Source organism: Musca autumnalis, unplaced genomic scaffold, assembly GCF_047663935.1.
Source record: "Musca autumnalis isolate F117 unplaced genomic scaffold, ASM4766393v1 scaffold_1, whole genome shotgun sequence".
NCBI classification, from domain to species: Eukaryota; Metazoa; Arthropoda; class Insecta; order Diptera; family Muscidae; genus Musca; species Musca autumnalis.
Genome location: NW_027411644.1, coordinates 37,046,275 through 37,065,031, shown reverse-complemented (window position 1 = coordinate 37,065,031; position 18,757 = coordinate 37,046,275). Strand labels below are relative to the sequence as shown.

Sequence of the window (18,757 nt, the reverse complement as noted above, 5' to 3'; positions counted from 1 at the left end):
CGATTAAAATTTATATAAAAATTGCTTTGAAACATTTCTATTTAACACAATTTGATGTTTTAATTATTTAGAAGGATACATATGAATTTATTCTACAAATTCCAAACGGTTAAATAATAATTACAGGATTTTGTCTATGTATATATAAAGTAGAAAAATGTTTGTACGTTTGTTTGTTTGTTTGAAGTTTATGGACTCAAAAACCGCTTAACCGATCTTCCTGAATTTTTCAAAGTATATCACTACATGGCCTGATGGTAACATAGGCTATAAACATTTCTGAAATGCTGCGTTTGGTCTAAAAATAAAGTTGCTAAATTATATTGAAATCAGTTTGGATAAAGCTCCCATATATATATTCGGCCGATTTCATGCATTAAACACGATATGCATGTTCAATTTTAAGGAAATTTAGAATGAGTTAGGGAATTTGGTCCAGAAATAAATTTGCTTCATTATATTGGATTCGGTTCCGGTTTGGATATATCTCCCATATATATATTTTCGCCCGGTTGCGCCCTGTATATGTGTCAAAATATATTTTACCTTATTCGGGGTAGCGAAGAGCAACCGGTTCAGCTAGTAATTGTAATTATAATAATAATTATTTGAATTTACAAGAAACACATAAGAAAACTAATAGAACACCTACCTATTGGTAAAATATAGGACCGTCCATTAGTCTTCTATAATAACTTCCAGGTCTTATACATTTATTAGAAGACCTCCTGCTGCACTCCAAGAAAACTTCTTTGTTTTTCAGTACTCTATGAGAAAACTTTCGGTCTTCAATGATAAGGCGATTTGTTCATCATAGAAAAGACTTCAATTGCTAGTACATGACCTTCAATTCTCCTATGAGAAGAATTGTTGTTTCAATGAGAAGACCTTCTATGAGAAGATGTGTTGGTATTCCATGAGGAAAATTTTGGTGTTACTTAAGAAGACCACTTTGTTATCTGCGATAAGAACTTTGACCTTTTATAAGCAAATCTGTTGGTCTTCGATGGCATAACTTTGTTCATTAATGATGTTCATTAATAATGGTTTTCTGTTAAAATAACTTTTGGTCTTCTATGAGAAGACCTATGTGTCTCCTCTGAGAAGACGTTTGTGTATTCTTATAGAACACAAAAAGTTCTTCTCATAAAGGACCAAAAGATCATCTCATTGAAGACAAAAGGTGATTTTTTGTTCTTCTGTGAAAAGACCTGTTGGTCTGCAATAAAAATAAAAAAATGTCCTCTATAAAAAGATCAATTGGTATTCTATGAGTAGACGTTTTGGTATTCTGTGAGAAATCTTTTTGTCTTCTTTGAGAGGACTTCTCATGAGAAGACATTTTGGGCTTTGTCTTTGTAAGAAGACCTCCTGCTCTTCAATAAGTAGCATTCCTGGTCTACAATACACAGAAAAAAATATTGTAGCCATTTGATAAAGAAATTCAAAGATTCAATCAAAAATTTATCGATTTTCCGGCAATAAAAAAAATTGTCATATTGACAAAATTCGATAAAATTTTTTGATCACAAAGTAAAAATACATGTTGATAAAATAAAATTGTAATATTGATTAAAATATTTATTGATTTTTTTTATTTTGAACTGATAAAACATTTCACATATTGACAAAAATATTTATCAAAATATTCCACATTTTGCTTGATAAGAAAATTGTTGAATGCATTTTTTCCAATCAATAAAAAAATATTCATATTTACAATTATTTTGTTGTTTTTTGTTAAATACAAACCCAAAAGCCACAAAAAAAGATACATACACACATTTACAAATGGTGGTGTTTATTTATTTATTATTTGAAATGCCAAGAACAAAAGCAACACCAGACGCATGGGTACATAAAAAATAACAGATGAAAGATAGGAAAACGGAATGGAATAATTAATAACAGAAGTACATAATTATTTAGTTCCACACATTAATTTTAATATAAGAAAACAAATAAATCACTTTTAAATATAAAATACAGGGAACATCATTGAACTTTGTGAAATAAAACACATTCTTCTGCCACATTGAAAATCATCAGCGGAAAATGGGTATCTGTAATGTGAGAAATAGTACATCCATATATATTTCAAATATATAAAATGTTTTGATATTATTACCAGTATCACATGCGGTTGCTTCTTTGGCCAATAAAATATTCTTATTATCCTTTTTCATATTCGTGAATTCAATTATACAATGTATTGGGCATTTAATTTAAAGGCACCTTTACTTTAAGAAAACGCACAAACATTGAATTATTTCTGCACTACCGATCCACACAGAACGACTGCATTAAAGAGACTGCCAAAAATACCAAAAAATTTTATCTGCCTTTCTTAACCACAAACAGAACAAAAAATGAGAACTCGTACCGTTTTTTTCTTTCCCTCTTCGTTTGTTAGGTTCATAAAAATCAGCAACAAAAAACAGTAACAAACTTACATACAAGCCTTCACCCGAGCACAAATAAATAAACAAGCCAAATGCCACACAACGCCCCATCCCTTCATGCCGCAAAAATTCCATGACCATGCTTTGGAATATACATAGCAACGATACTCACATCTAAAGAAAAAAACACAGCCCATTGTTGTAGCGCTCTCTTTATGCCCTAATATTGTTGTTTCTCTCGCTCTTGAGAGCGAGAACATGCGACAAACGTTGAAAACCATTTTAACTACAGAAATTTATTAATAACCATAAAGAAATTTCAATAAATTATTTGTTTGAAATCGTTTAGTGATCGCTTTCTAGTAACATTTTCATGTTTGATAAAGATTTTCCCCATATATTCGTAATATTTTTTCGCCATTCGACAAAAATATGGTGATAAAGCTTTTAATCAAAATTTTCATGGTGGCTTTTTTTTCTGTGTATGAGAACATCATGCTCTGTGGTAAGAAGGCTAACTAGTCTTCTAACAAATGGTCTCCTTGTCTTCCATAAGATCAACTCCATCGCTTTTAATAGAAAAAGGAGAAATTTTAGGAATAAACATAGTAAGACCTTTCTTTAGTAAAAACTTCAGATTGATCCGAATCAAGTCCAAACATTCGCCTGCTTCTCACTAGGAAGGCATCCTGGTGATCTGTGCGAAGACATCTGTACAATTCTCTAACAAGAACTTCTAATCATTTATAATAAGAGCTTCCCGACTTCTAAAAGAAAACCTCCCTTGTTTTCCTTAAAAGTACTTCTTTGCCTCTTCCCGGTTTCCTATAAGAAGACGCATTTACTGATATTCTATACCAAAACATCCTTTGTCGTCAATAAGAAGCCCTCCTGGTCTTCTATGTGAAGACTTTCTTATGAGTAGACCTCTTGTTCTTAAATATGAAGACTTCCAGGTCTTCTTGACCTTTGCATTATGAAGACCTCCTGGTTTTTATGAGAAGATCTTCGGTCTTCAATAAGAAATTTTTCTACTCTTCAATAAAAATACCTTCTGTTTCTGTGAGGATATGTTCTGGTCTTCTCGGTTAACTATAAGGAGACTCCGCGGTCTTCTATAACAAGACCACCCGATCTTCTATAAAAATACATCCCGGTTTTCTATAAAAAGACCTCACGGCCTTCTATTAGAAGACATACCGGTCTTCTAGGGGAAGACATACCGGTCTTCTAGGGGAGGACCAACCTGTCTTCTTTAAGAAGACCTCCTTTTCTGCTATAGGAAAACCTCTGTGAGAGGACACATAGGTCTTTTATAAGAAGACATCCTGGTCTCTGTCAGAAGTCCTACAGGTCTTATATAAAAAAACATTCTGGTCTATTACAAAAAGACTTACTTGGATTCTATGAGAAGAACTCCTGCTTTCTCTAAGATATTCCTCTGGTTTTCTAGGAAGACCCCCTTTTCCTCTATAATCAGTCATCCTAGTCTTCTATGAGAATACGCCCTAGTATTCTATAAAAAGACCTTATTGTCTTCTAGAGGAAGACGTTTTAATCATCTATGGGGAGACCTACTTCTCAAAGAAGACAACCTGGGTGTTCTGCAAAGACCTCTTGGTATTCTATAGAAGATCCTCCTAGAATTCTATGAGAAGACCTAACAGTCTTCTGCAAGAAGACATTCTTGTCTCCTATACGAAAACCTATTTGTCTTCTATAGAAAGACGTCCTGGTCTAATATAGGAAGACGTCTTTTTCTTCTTTAGGTAGATCTCTTGACCTATTGGTCCTATATGACAAGACATCCTGGTATCTCTCAGAAGACCTCCAGATCTTATATGAGAAATCCTGCTGGACTTTTATGAGAAGACCTCCTGGTCTCTTATGGGAAAATTCCTGGTATAGTATGGGAAGAGCTCCTGCTCTTCTCTAAGAAGACCTCTTGTCTTTTTACGAAGGCCTCCTGGTCATCTATAATCAGACCTCCTGGTTTTCTATAATTAGACCTCCTGTTTTCGTATAAAAGACCTTTTGACTTTCAATATGAATACTTCCTGATATTCTAAACAAATATTTACGGATCTGCTATAATCAGACCTCCTGGTCTTCTCAAATTATTCCTCCTCTTTTTCTATAAAATTACTTTTGGTCTTCTATAAAAAGACTTTCTTATATTCCATGGGAAGACTTCCTGGTCTTATCGAAAAACAAATCTCTTCTTTTGCTATAAGATGACCTTCTGGCCTTCTACGAGATGACTTCCTTATCTTCTGTGAGAAAGTCTTAATATCGACGTATTCGACGTTCGGAGGTAGATGATCGGAGAAACGATGTGTTAGGTGTTCGGTTGTTGATGTTCCGGAACACGATGTATTCGGCGTTCGATGAATTCGGCCTTTGGCTGTAGATGATCGAAAAAACGATGTTTTTGGCGTTCGGCTGGAGTTGTTAGGGAACCGGATGTCTTCGGCGTTCGTGTGTAGATATTCGTAGTCTAGTCTAAGACTACAGTCTTGTCTCTAGCATGCGCTACTGATGTCTTATACTCAACACTGAACCGAAGTCGCCATGGAACGACTGACTGAAGTCCCTATGGAACAGTTGAACGAAGCCATTGGGTAATAGTGACAAGAATTAAGTGTAGAACTGCTGACCCTTAGGCCCAATGAAACAGTGATACGAAGTTACTGAAGAAGAGTGATGCGAAGTCATTGTTGATCGACTGACCCGTATGCACAGTGGATAAGTGACACCTAGGCCCAGTTTATGTATTGTTTAATACAACATAATGGCTAGCTCCTAAAATGTACAAATGCTTCTGTCTCAACCCGTGTAAGTAACTCCCTGGAGTAGTAAGCTCGACATCAACATCAATTTCTGAAATAGTTAAGTGACCTGAGGTATAAAGAGAGTGAGAATTGTTTGTCATAGGTAGTAACGACTACTGTTATAAAACTACACTAAAATACAAATCTAACATATTCAACTAGTTATCCCATGATCCCGTCGAGACATCCAAACAAGGTCTGGGAGGCCTTCTGAATTCATCATGCTTGTTTTAATTGTCAATACACTTCAACGAAACAGCAATCAGTGTGAGAGTGTTGTGGTTCTTCAAAACGGTTTTATATAATAATTGAGGCTATGAAGATTATAGCCACCACGTGAACCAACCAATCATGACTGTAGTCTTTATTGTGTGTTGTTGTATGTGATCATTTTGCCACGTTTCACAATTAACCTCTTTTAAGATAACCTAGTGAACTCCTTCTTAAAAATTCCGGAATTCCATTTCCTTCGTGATGGCAGTGAACTTGTAAGCTATTTTAATTTTTTTCCGTGTTTTAAATATTTTTAGAAATAAGTTTTGTTGTTTTGGTTTACAGACTTTTTATGAGAGAACAAGCGAGCGGATATTGCGGTCACAGGAAATGCTCAATTTTAAAACACTGCAGCAACAACAACCACAAAGGTTACACAGCCTTGATACTTGGCATATTTTGCTATTAGTAGGTTTAAATGTGAGAAGTAACCCGAAGCACCAACCCTCCACCCCCAGCACCAGCACCACCTCCTGCATATAAACGATTTCTATGCCAGCAGCAAAGCTTTCGCAAGGACGACAACAAAATTCCCTTATTTAGGCTTGTTGTGAGGTTAAGTTGTTTCTTTAATTTTCCTTTGTCGTTTCGTCGTTTTTCTATCGGTAAAATTCGAGTTATGGGAGGTTCGGAGAACACATATAAATTTCATGCCAACTAATATTCCGACCATATTCGGCTTTGCAGCACCGTTAGCAATTTATCTCGTAGTTCATCCTTGCAAGAAACAAACTTTTTGTTTTGCCTTTGTTATGTGTGTTTGAGAGTGTGTGCGTTGCAAAAGAAGTAAAACAAATTAGCGCAGACATAATAATTTCCGGCCATTATAATTATATACAAACATGTGGTGGCGCTGAACGGTAAAGTGGTATTACCAGAAGCATGTTATGTCATGTTGGCAGGGTACTTCTGATGGCGTGCTGGCTTACTGCTAGCCCGCACACAGCTATGGCCCCTTGGCAGAAGCCACGCACCACACAAGCCAACTGCCTGCTTTGCTGGCTCTTGAAGTTGGTCAAGCAAAAGGCCTACTTTGTCCCCTTGGCCACAGTGCACAAGTTGGCCAAAGTAATGGCTTTAATTAAATTGGTATTGCTTTATTCAGTTCTGCTCCTCAAAGCAAGTTAATATTGTGATAGACATATTAAAAGACTGTAAAAGTTAGAATGAAGATGGACGGACGTACGATTTGCCTGCTCGCCTATCAACCAGCCAGCCCCCATGGGTTAGACGTACAATATCACGTGCTGGAGCTGTTAGCACCTTTTTATATCCTCAACCATAGGATGGGGGTATATTAAGTTTGTCATTCCGTTTGTAACTACTCGAAATAATCATTGTAGACCCAACAAACTATATACATATATTCTTGATCAGCGTGCAATTCTACATCGATATAGCCATGTCCGTCCATCTGTCCGTCTGTGGAAATCACTCTAGCGTCCGAACGGATTGACGTAGGTGGATGAAATTTTGGGAAAATCTATTATATGTAGGTAGGAATTTTGGTATTGAAAGCGGGCTATGTAGGTCCACGCTTTCGTGTAGCCCCCATACAAAATGACGCGTGCCGCGTCCTCGTTTTAAGGAATTTTTAAGATATTTGTCCCATTTTACCACCGAATTGGTTGTAATTTGGTATTTTGGATCTCCAGAGGCCAAAAAACACTCCTACCAAAGTTGGTTTATATAGGTCCACTTTTTTGTATAGCCCCCATATAACGCCCCATATAAAGTACGCGTCATTTTAATATATTTTGAATGTATTAGTCCCATTTGACAACAGAATTGGTTGTAACTTTGTATTTTGTGTTTCCAGAGGCTAAGAAATATTTCCACCATAAAATGTTTATATACATCGGTCCACGTTTTGATATAGCCCCCATACGACGATATCTCCCGATTTTCGGTATTTTAAAGGTTTTGGCCTCATTATTACACCGAGATGGCTGAAACTTGGTTGGGGGTATAAAACTTTCCCCCAAAAAATTGTAGGTATAGGTCCACGCCATTATATAGCCACTATAGAACGGTACCTTCCGATTTTCGGTATTTTGAAGGTTGTGGCCACATTAATCAACCGAAATGGCTGAAATTTGTGGTGGAGGGTATAAAAAGTTCGGCCCGACCGAACTTAACGCTTTTCCTACTTGTTTTTTGCTTGGATTGTTCTGTCCAGGAAAGATAATGACAACAATGTCGCTGGTGATGGTAATGGCAATAATTGCAATGTGTGGAAGGAGACTTTTTTATGTTCTACTTTAAAGGAAGAATAAATTGGGGACACATAAAATGTCAAAAACAAATAAAAATTTGTTTAATTTGAGTGAGGCGAAGTGTGATGAATAAAACTCTTGATTTATTTGGAGTTTTTCTGCTTGCTGATCTGAGCAAGCTTGATTTGAAGAACAAGTCTGACTTCTTTATTTTTCCGATCTCTACTTATATAAAAAGACTTAATTCTAACATTGAGTTCTTATTCTATATGATTCACAAACATAAAAGTAAAAAAGTATCAGTCGGCTTTGCCGACAGAGGTATTCCCTCAACCTACGTGAATTGAAACTGTGAGCCAAATTTTGGACCAAATCCGAGGACCACTTCCAGCGCTATAGTGCGCTCCAGCCACTACAAATGGTGTCATAAGGATTTTTACAACTTTCGGGCTATTTCTCAGAAAGTATTTACTTGCCCCTGAAAAAATTGTACCATCGTAAATGGATCAGTGAATGGAAGTTGCTTCAACAAAACTCAAAGTGATTCTAGAGCAGGTCTTAAAGTGAACTTATCCGAAATTTCGTCCACCCGAAGGAGTGGACAAATATAGTCCATATTCGAACCTGATCTATACCTGGCAGATATATTAGGATGTGTAAAGTATGGACTAAATCGGTCACTCCCTTCAAGAGTTGTCGTACTCACTATTTTTCCGAACATTTTTGAACTTTTGTGGAGGAGGTACCTGAAGGAGTGGACCGATATGGTTTATCTTCGAACTTAAACTAAGTTTGCACAAAATATTGAGAAGGCCAAATGTTGGACCGAATCGGCAGATCCGTCGGAGTGTTATGCTATGGGTTTTTTTTGTACCTTTCAGGCTATTTTGTCAAGAAGTATTGGCTTGCCCTTGATGAAACTTGTACCGCCGTATGGAGGGCCGTGAATACAAGTGGCTACATCAACAATCGAAAGCAGGTCCTAAACTGAACTTTTCCAACATTTTGTGCGGGAGGTACCCGAAGGCGTGGACCGATGGAGTCCATATTGGAACCTCATCTATGTTTGGTAGAAATTTCACTATGTGCAAAGTATGGACCAAGTCGGTTACTCCCTTCAAGAGTTATCGTGCGCAAAAATTTTCCGAACATTTTCGAAGTATTGTGGGGGAGGTACCGGAAGGAGTGGACCCATCTTCGAACTTAAACTATGTTTGGACAAAATATTGCGATAGCCAACTTTTAGACCAAATTGGTTCTGGTTACGAGGTAACCGGTTGTTAATGACTGCCTTTGATTTTAAATACTTTGAATTTGTTAAAATCAATAATATAACTGATATCATTTGTTTGCGTTAATAATGTCTTTGCGGCGGCGCATAGTAGTGTTGTGGCCTGGTCCCTTTTAAAATGTGAGTCAGTGCTGCCAAGTCGAATTAGTTCTAAATACATATGAACAGACGAGAAAGGTAAACAAATGACAGCAAAAGCAGCAACCAAAGGTCTTCTTTCTTCTTTTTATATTCATTCTTATTGTCAAATCACAACGAGTTAGACAACTTTTTCATACAAGAACAGGAAAAATTGAATTCTCTTACACTGTATCACTTGTTTTGCTGTGAAATTAATAAACTGAAACGATTGAATTAAAAATTGAGTTTCTTGTGTTCTTCACGGCGGTATACGTTCATAAAGCCGTATACAATCTGGCAAATAGTGTTGCGGAAGCAAACTTTAGAGAATTTGTCGCTTTCCTATTAGTGGAACTGGCTTCCAGCTTAAGTGGTGGTAAACTCTGATAAGGAATATTGAGAGAACTGTTCGCTGCTGACCATAGACAGCCCATCGAACCCAACCTCACGGCGCAGTCCCATTCCGGTAGACAACAGAGCGAGGCACGGTGCACCTGAAAGCAGAGGGTGCTTGTCATTTTGGAAAAGGCGGCACGGCACCTGCAACTACATTAAAGAGGTACTTCATTCCGGTATAGCCAACGCGATTGGAAGCGTTCATTGGTCCTTCTACCCTTAAATCCAGCGTTAATTTGTGGAGTTTTGTAACCCAAGACCCGGTAAAGTACAAAAAAAGTATACAGGTACGTACGTTGCTTAAAGAAAGTGCAAAATTTGTTGTGGTTCAAGTGAGGTTAGGTGAATCAGCGTGTTTCAGAAAAAAATTGGGGCAATTAATTTGTTGTTCTCCAGTGCATTTATCCTCTTTTCACCTTTTCCTATAACGGTTTGTTTTTATTGTTGTGGCTCAGTTGGAGTATATATATAAATCGTGTTCTACATAGTGTTTTTTTTTTTAAATATCAGCGCCATTACTGCCTTGCTTAAGTTACTGTAGTTCTTGTGAGTGAAACAAATAGACTTCACTTTAATATCGGAAAAAGTGCAGTTGCATTACAAATTGGTTACTGCGCAGTGTTTCTATTGGGACAATTTTCGGTGTGCTAATATTTTACTGGATTTGGTAAACGATTGCACTTATTCTGGAATATTTAAGGGCACCGTTTGGATTTTGAAAATTGTTGTGGCTCAGTTGGAGTATATATGTATATAAATCGTGTGTTACATAGTGTTGTTTTAAAATATCACCGCCATTACTGCCTTGCTTAAGTTGCTGTAGTTCTTGTGAGTGAAACAAATAGATTTCACCTTAATATTGGAAAAAGTGCACTTCATTACAAGTGGGTTACTGCACAGTGTTTACATTTGGACAGTTTTCTGTGTGGTAATATTGTACTGGATTTGGTGAATGATTGTATTTATTCTGGAATATTAAAGGGCACCTTTTGGATGTTGGAAATTGTTGTGGCTCTTGCTTTCGAATTTTAATTTGTATGTTTGGCTCTTCATTACTTTGTTGCTCTTTCTACTGACAAGTTTGTTAAGATTTTGGATATTTCAAATTTGCTGTGCTTGCTAGCCATTAGCAATTATATTTTTAATTCGATTATTTTGGTGTCGCTTTTCCTAAATTTTCGAGCATAAGTGTTTGGAATTTAAATAAACCAACAGGTTTTGGGACATAAGCAATATTTTTTATTTTGCCTGTAAAAATTGAAGTGATTTTGAGCAATTGATAACATTAACATTTATAAAGATGGATATTTTCGATAAATGTGTAGATGCTGGTAAAGAACTGATAAATATTGAAGCCCGTCTTAAAGAAGAAGACTTCTCTGACTATTCTGGAGAAGCCTTTGATTTTGAAAAAAGCGAACTGAACAAAGCCTGGACTAAATACAAAAAGACATATGATGATTGTAGTTCGGATGATGGGAAAGAGAAAAAGTATTTGAATGTTCAAACTAAACATAAAGAGATAAGAAAGACATATATCAAGTGCATAAATATTATTGCGGCCGCAAGGACGACATTGACTAAAGATAAAGCTGTTGTTCAAACTCAAGGATCTCAACCTAACCAAGGGTTTTCCTGTACAGTGCCTCCTTGTGATACTGGTATTTTTTATGGCAGTTATTAGTCGTGGCCCACTTTTAGGGACTTGTTTACTGCGATTTTCATTGATAATAGTAAACTCAGTCAAGTTGAAAAGCTCTTTTATCTCTACCAAAAAACAGATGGTGAAGCTCGTGAGATTAATAGAAACGTGACTATGACTGGTGATAATTTCGAAATTGCATGGAATAATTTAAAAGTCCAATATGAAAATAAAAGAGTTTTGGTCAATTCCCAGTTAAAATTATTATTTAATTTAACACCATGTAGGCATGAATCTGCAGAGGAAATAAAACGACTTCAAAGGGAAGTAAATAATACTATTTCGGTTCTTAAGTTGTACAATATTGATATTGATTCTTGGGATCCTATTTTTGTCTTCCAGTGTTCTGCTCGACTTTCGGAGCAAACACTTAATTTGTGGGAACAGTCGGTAAAAAATAAAACAGAGATACCGAAATGGTCTGAGTTAAATGAGTTTCTCACTGACAGATTCCATGCCTTAGAGAGCGTTTCAGAGGTGATGAAAAATATTCAGTTGCCCGAATCCCAGTCATATTCAAACAAAAACCATCACAGTGTCTCTAGACCTAAACAATTTAAAGCTCATCATACGAATTCTGTAGTACAATGCAAGCTATGTAAAGGAAGCCATGTGATGAGTTTATGTCCGCGATTTTTGAGCCTCAACTTCAAAGGTAGGGCATCGGTCCTAAAGAAATTTAATTATTGTTTCAATTGTCTCAGCATTGGTCATATGTATAACGATTGTAGTAGTCCAAATGGGTGTACGAAATGTGGCAAAAAACATCATAACTTGTTACATAGAGATTTTGGAAAGAAAAGTGAACAAAATAAGAACAGTGAAGTATCTCAAACAAAAAATAAAACCTTTTCGACTCAAGTTCAGTCCATTGAAGGAATTAGTCCGGGCAATGTAGTCCAAACACACCATACAGTGGTTTCGAAAAATGTGATGCTGGCTACAGCATGGGTATACATTTCCAATTTTGGGATTACTTATAAGGTGAGAGCGCTTATAGATCCATGCTCGGACGAAAATTTTGTATCAGAAAAAATTCAGAAAATGTTGAAGTTGCCCACGTCGCCCATTTCAGCAGAAGTGACTGGTTTAGGAGGAGAAATTGTGAGCCGATCGAGAAAATTGGCGAGTTTTACAATTATGCCGATTACAGATCATAGTTTGTCATTGAAAGTGGATGCATTAGTCGTTTCTGAAGTGACAGGAAAGGTCCCGACTCATTCTATGAAGTCATGTGATAAATTAAATCTTCCAAAAATTAATTTGGCTGATCCGGAGTTTTTTAAAAGTGGTCCAGTGGACATTTTATTGGGTGGAAACTTATACCCAATTATTTTGCGTGGTGGTGTTCGACATGGGATCTTAGAATCGTTAGTGGCTCAAGAGACGATATTTGGTTGGATAGTGACAGGTCCAACAGTATCAAGGGTTCAGTCATGGTGTACAAGTGTATGCCATATGACGAAAGTGTCTCTGGATGAGCAGTTAACGAAATTTTGGGAGTTAGAAGAAGTTTTTCGTAGCCCTATCAGCTCTGAAGATGATAAAAGGTGCGAGGAAATATTTCGGTCTACAACAAAAAGGAATTCTGAAGGGAGATATGTTGTGGATCTGCCCTTTAAGGATAATTGCCCCTTACTTGGCCCGAATCGATATGTAGCTCTGAGGCAATTTCAGCGGAATGAGAAATCTTTGATTCGTAGGCCAGGGGTTAAAGTCCATTATGATGAGGTTATGAAAGAGTATATGGAATTAGGGCACATGGAAAAGGTTGAAGAGTCAACGTGTGGTCCTACATATTACTTGCCTCACCATGGAGTTTTTAAATCGGATAGTACGACTACCCAGTTAAGAGTAGTTTTTAATGGCTCCAGTGTGTCGTCCAATGGCAAAAGTCTTAACGACAACTTGTACACTGGGCCGACTTTACAGCAAGATTTAGTGACTCTAATAACAAAATGGAGATTTTATAAATTTGTTTTCAGTGCTGACATAACCCAAATGTACAGGCAAATTTTAGTGAATCCAAAGCACACAGATTTTCAAAGAATAGTATTTCGTTGTTCACAGGACGAAGAGATTCAGGACTTTCGGTTGAAAACAGTGACCTTTGGTATCAACTGTGCTCCATACTTAGCGTTGAGAACACTAATACAGTTAGCTGAAGAGGAAGGGCAAAGTTACCCCATAGGAGCAAAGATATTGCGAGAGGCAATGTATGTTGATGACGCCTTAGTGGGTTCACACTCCATTGAAGAAGCATTAGTAGCACGAAATGAACTAATTAGTATTTTAAATACTGCTAAATTTGAGCTGAGGAAATGGACCTCAAACTCAAAGGAAATTTTAAAAAAATATTCCGATTAAAGACTTATTAAGTAGCTCATTTCTGTGTCTTGAGGAGGACAGTAGTGCGAAAATGTTGGGCGTTAGATGGAACGCAGCTTCTGACAGCTTCTATTTTGCTACTGAGGTTATTCAAATAAAGTCGTCTTATACTAAGCGGCAGGTATTATCAATGATAGCTCGGATATTTGATCCAGCGGGTTGGTTATCTCCGATCATAATTACTGCAAAAGTGTTAATGCAACACATGTGGCTCGATAAAATAGGGTGGGATGAGCCCATAACACCTTTAGCGCTACAAAAATGGTTACATTTTATTACGAATTTTAATAAAATAGATCTTATTTCTATTCCGCGATGGATACGGTTTTCTCCTAACTCTGTTGTTCAAATTCACGGATTTTGTGATTCGTCAGAACTAGCATATGCGGCAAATGTGTATGTAAGAGTTCAAAATGAAAGCGAAGTCTGCTCAAATTTGTTGATATCAAAGACAAAGGTTGCTCCAATTAAAAAAGCATCGTTGCCAAGACTAGAGTTGTGCGGGGCCACTTTGCTGGCAAGTCTAATTGAGAACATAAAATTGAAATATGATCATGGTCATTACGAGTTGTTTTTGTGGTCCGATTCAACTGTAGTCCTTGCATGGCTTAGGAAGCCGCCATGTCATTGGAAAACTTTTGTTGCCAATAGGGTGGCTTTTATATTGGATAAAGTTGGAAATGTAAAATGGAGGCATGTAGTATCAAATAGTAATCCTGCCGATTTAGCAACCCGGGGGCTGACTGCGTTGGAGCTCCAGGAAAATGAGTTGTGGTGGCATGGTCCGGAGTGGCTCCTTTTGGACAAAACTGATTGGCCATCAAGGGATACAATGTTTCAAACGTCATCAGAAGAAAAAAGGGCCCATGTTATGTTTGCTAAATCATCAGAGAGGCATAGCTCGTCGAAAGGACGTGATGAGTCATTTGAGGACTCTGACGAATCAGCGGACGATACTCAGACATTTTCACAACAGAAGAAAAGGTCAATGGTTGATGATTTTTTGAAGAATATATCAACTCTACAGAAGGCTATTCATGTAGTGGGCAGAATGTTTCGCTTTGTTTCTCTGGCTAGGAAATCTTGTAATAATCCTGAAAGGCTGTCCTCAGAAGAGTTGTCCCTTGCGAGGAAGGGCATTTTTATATGGTCACAAAAACAGTACTTTCCCAAGGAATACGCCTGTCTCTCTTCTAAGTCCAAAATAAGTCCTAAAAGTCAGTTGCTCTGTCTGACACCGTTCTTGGACCCAAAAGGCATTATTAGAGCTAATGGTCGTCTAGGTTCAACTTCGGGTTTGACGTATAACGAACGCCATCCTGTGATCCTCTCATATCAAAGTACCTTAGCAAGGCTCTACGTTGAGTTCATCCACAAAATGACAGGCCATGGTGGCTTAAGGTTGGTGATTACCACTGTCCGACTAGAATGTTGGATAATAAAATTGAAAAACTTGGTTAGAAACGTTATCCGAAGTTGTCCAGTTTGTGTTTTGCATCGACAGAAGCTCCAAGGTCAAATTATGAGTGTGTTGCCCCCTGAAAGTACCACTTTGAGTCGCCCGTTTACAAATACAGGGGTAGACTTTGCGGGCCCCTTTGAAATTAAAAGCTTTACGGGTCGTTACTGCCGCATTACAAAGGGCTATGTGTGCCTTTTCGTTTGTTTTGCAACGAAGGGTATACACTTGGAGGCTGTGAGTGATATGTCCACTCAAGCGTTTCTCGCAGCACTATCTAGATTCGTAGCTCGAATACGCCATGTTTTCCGATAATGGCAGAAACTTTGTAGGAGCAGCCCGAGAAATCGATTCCAATTTTGCGGAACAGGTTAAGAATCTGAGAGATGAGGCTGTAAATAAATATGGACATCAGAATCTCTCGTGGCACTTCATTCCACCGGGGGCTCCCCATATGGGCGGGCTTTGGGAGTCAGGAGTGAAAAGCTTTAAAAATCACTTCAAGAAAATTTCAGGTCAAATCAAATACACCTTTGAAGAGTTCTCCACCTTGCTGGCGACCATTGAGGCGTGTCTCAACTCAAGGCCTCTCGGATCTATGTCAAACAATATAGACGACTATCAAACCATAACACCAGCTCATTTCTTAATCGGTTCTTCAATGTTGTCCCCCGCTGAACCCGAAGAGATTAGGCTCGCAGGAAGTATCCTCAATCGTTGGCGTAAGCTAAAGGCAATTCATCATGATATATGTCGCAGGTGGAAAGAAGAATATTTAGTTGAACTCCACAAGCGCTACAAATGGAAGAATCCCCAAGCTGACTTAGTTCAGGGTGATCTTGTTGCTCTTAGGGGTGAATCTGTATGTGCTACAGACTGGCGGTTAGGTCGTGTCATAAAGGTACACCGTGGTTCAGATGGAAGAGTTAGAGTCGTTGATCTCAAAACCCAGGGTGGTATTATAACGAGGCCGATCCACAAACTTGTACTTTTGCCCTGTAGTTCTTCACAATAAATTTAGATTACCTCAATATACTTGTCTAATCTCATTGGTCTTTCCAGGGAAACAACATGGGTGGTGGCGCTTTCAACACTAACTACCTTTGTCCTGTATGCAATCGTCCGCACGCGATTCGCCAGTGCACTGCGTTTTTGGCGATGGACAGTTTGCAGAGGAGTGTGGTGGTAGTGAACAAAGAACTCTGCAAGAACTGTTTGGCACAAACTCATAATCGGTGGCAATGCCCTTGTCCAGAGAACTGTAAACGGTGTGGAGATTTCCATCATAGTCTGCTACACCATCCACCGGTTGACCATGTCTGGTTCGCTATGTCGGCAATGGTGCGCGTCTATACATGCAAAGGAAGGCGGTCTCAGACGTCACGGGCTATTTTGGACCCCAATTTGAAAAGGTCGTATATAACACAAGATGAGGCTATTGATTTGCATTGCATTGTAGACAAAGACATGCGTACAGTGGTGCCCTTGCGTCATTTTTCGGATGAGCAACCTCCAGTTCGTGTAGAATGTGTTGTCACCAATCGTCAATTCGGACTAAGTCCCAGTGCCAGAATCGATAAGAATTTCAAAGTACCGTCTAAACTGTCTGAGGAAACTTGGGATGCCGATAGATGGTGGTTTAAACCGTCCCCGTACCAGATTATATTGGGTGAAGAGGCCTGTCGGGAAATCTTTGTGGGACCCACTGTGGCGCGCCCAGGCAATGTCTTCACGCAGGACTCGGTGTTCGGTCAGTTGTATTTCGACGAAGGGAAAAAGGTGCCACTACATGCTCGTCTGAATTGAGTACACGTCCCTGTTGTCACCCCTGGAATTCGAAGATGCCAGTTGCGAAGAGGACATCTTTTATGTTTATGATCTCATCTTAATGTTAACAAAGTTCCTGTTAGATTGAATTCTCATATTAATTTGTTTTTTTTTTCTTTTCTACATTCTAGTTGCCTATGGTTGTTGTTGTTGCTGTTCCGGACCGCAATCTGTTGCAACTTGTTGCAAGGCTGGCGGTATGGTTACGAGGTAACCGGTTGTTAATGACTGCCTTTGATTTTAAATACTTTGAATTTGTTAAAATCAATAATATAACTGATATCATTTGTTTGCGTTAATAATGTCTTTGCGGCGGCGCATAGTAGTGTTGTGGCCTGGTCCCTTTTAAAATGTGAGTCAGTGCTGCCAAGTCGAATTAGTTCTAAATACATATGAACAGACGAGAAAGGTAAACAAATGACAGCAAAAGCAGCTACCAAAGGTCTTCTTTCTTCTTTTTATATTCATTCTTATTGTCAAATCACAACGAGTTAGACAACTTTTTCATACAAGAACAGGAAAAATTGAATTCTCTTACACTGTATCACTTGTTTTGCTGTGAAATTAATAAACTGAAACGATTGAATTAAAAATTGAGTTTCTTGTGTTCTTCACGGCGGTATACGTTCATAAAGCCGTATACAATCTGGCAAATAGTGTTGCGGAAGCAAACTTTAGAGAATTTGTCGCTTTCCTATTAGTGGAACTGGCTTCCAGCTTAAGTGGTGGTAAACTCTGATAAGGAATATTGAGAGAACTGTTCGCTGCTGACCATAGACAGCCCATCGAACCCAACCTCACGGCGCAGTCCCATTCCGGTAGACAACAGAGCGAGGCACGGTGCACCTGAAAGCAGAGGGTGCTTGTCATTTTGGAAAAGCCCGCACGGCACCTGCAACTACATTAAAGAGGTACTTCATTCCGGTATAGCCAACGCGATTGGAAGCGTTCAGGTTCATCCGTTCGAGAGTTATCGTGCGCACCAGCCAGCCAGACATAAAAAAAAACCTTAAACTTTACATGTTTCAAATTTTGTGTGGGTGATATCCTAAGGAGTGGTACGATGTACGTTCCATATTTGGACGTAATCCAAGTATGTACGCGAGTGATATGTTAGGCACAACCAAGTTTAGTTAGTGCCGTCAGATTTTTTGGAGATCCAGGGCCAAGGGAAAGAATACAAAGTAAAAAATTTAGATTTTTGACAAAAAATGTGCCGGTTGTTGACCATTAATCGGCCAAAAATTTTAAGGAAATTTTTGTTATTTGAAGACAAAGTTTTGATGTATTCAATAAACTCACAAAAATATATGAAGACTGAACACCACATTTCTGCAATTTTGGGTGGATAATGTGGCTAAAACCTTAAAAACCCGAAAATTGGGCGGTAACGTTCCACGGCGGTTATATCAAATAATATCAATACCAACAATTCTATGTAAAAATATTTCGCAAGACCTGGCGAAAACTAAATACCAAATATCAGCTACATTGTTTGTTTAATGTGGCTAAAACCTTGAAAATACCGAAAATCGAGCGATACCGTTCTATTGGAGCTATATCAAAACGTGGACCTATGTACATAATTTTTATCAGAAAAGTTTTTTGGTCCATTGGGAACCCTCAATGCAAACTTTTGGCGTATTTGGGCGCGAAACATATGTAAAATCTTCAAAATTCCGAAAATCGGGAGGTACCGTTATATGGGGTCTATATCAAAACGTGGACTCATGTCCATAATTTTTATCGGAAAAGTTTTTTGTAAAGTAAAAACCCCGCATCCCAAAACTCGACCAATTTGGTTGATAAGTTTAGCTAAAATATTCAAAATACCGAAACATTAAGAAGTACC

General features: G+C 38.1%; 2 protein-coding genes across 2 annotated transcripts; both read left to right on the top strand.

Annotated features, from left to right (window-relative positions):
- The first annotated feature begins 9,305 nt into the window (after positions 1–9,305).
- LOC141390485 (uncharacterized) lies at positions 9,306–17,405 on the top strand. Its single transcript, XM_073963443.1, has 2 exons — positions 9,306–9,816; positions 16,141–17,405. Exon 2 carries the CDS (start codon positions 16,150–16,152, stop codon positions 16,882–16,884), a length of 735 nt encoding a protein of 244 aa, XP_073819544.1. The 5' UTR covers positions 9,306–9,816; positions 16,141–16,149; the 3' UTR covers positions 16,885–17,405.
- Positions 15,380–16,093, top strand: LOC141399190 (uncharacterized). Its single transcript, XM_073977859.1, has one exon. It carries the CDS (start codon positions 15,380–15,382, stop codon positions 16,091–16,093), a length of 714 nt encoding a protein of 237 aa, XP_073833960.1.
- Positions 17,406–18,757: the final 1,352 nt, after the last annotated feature.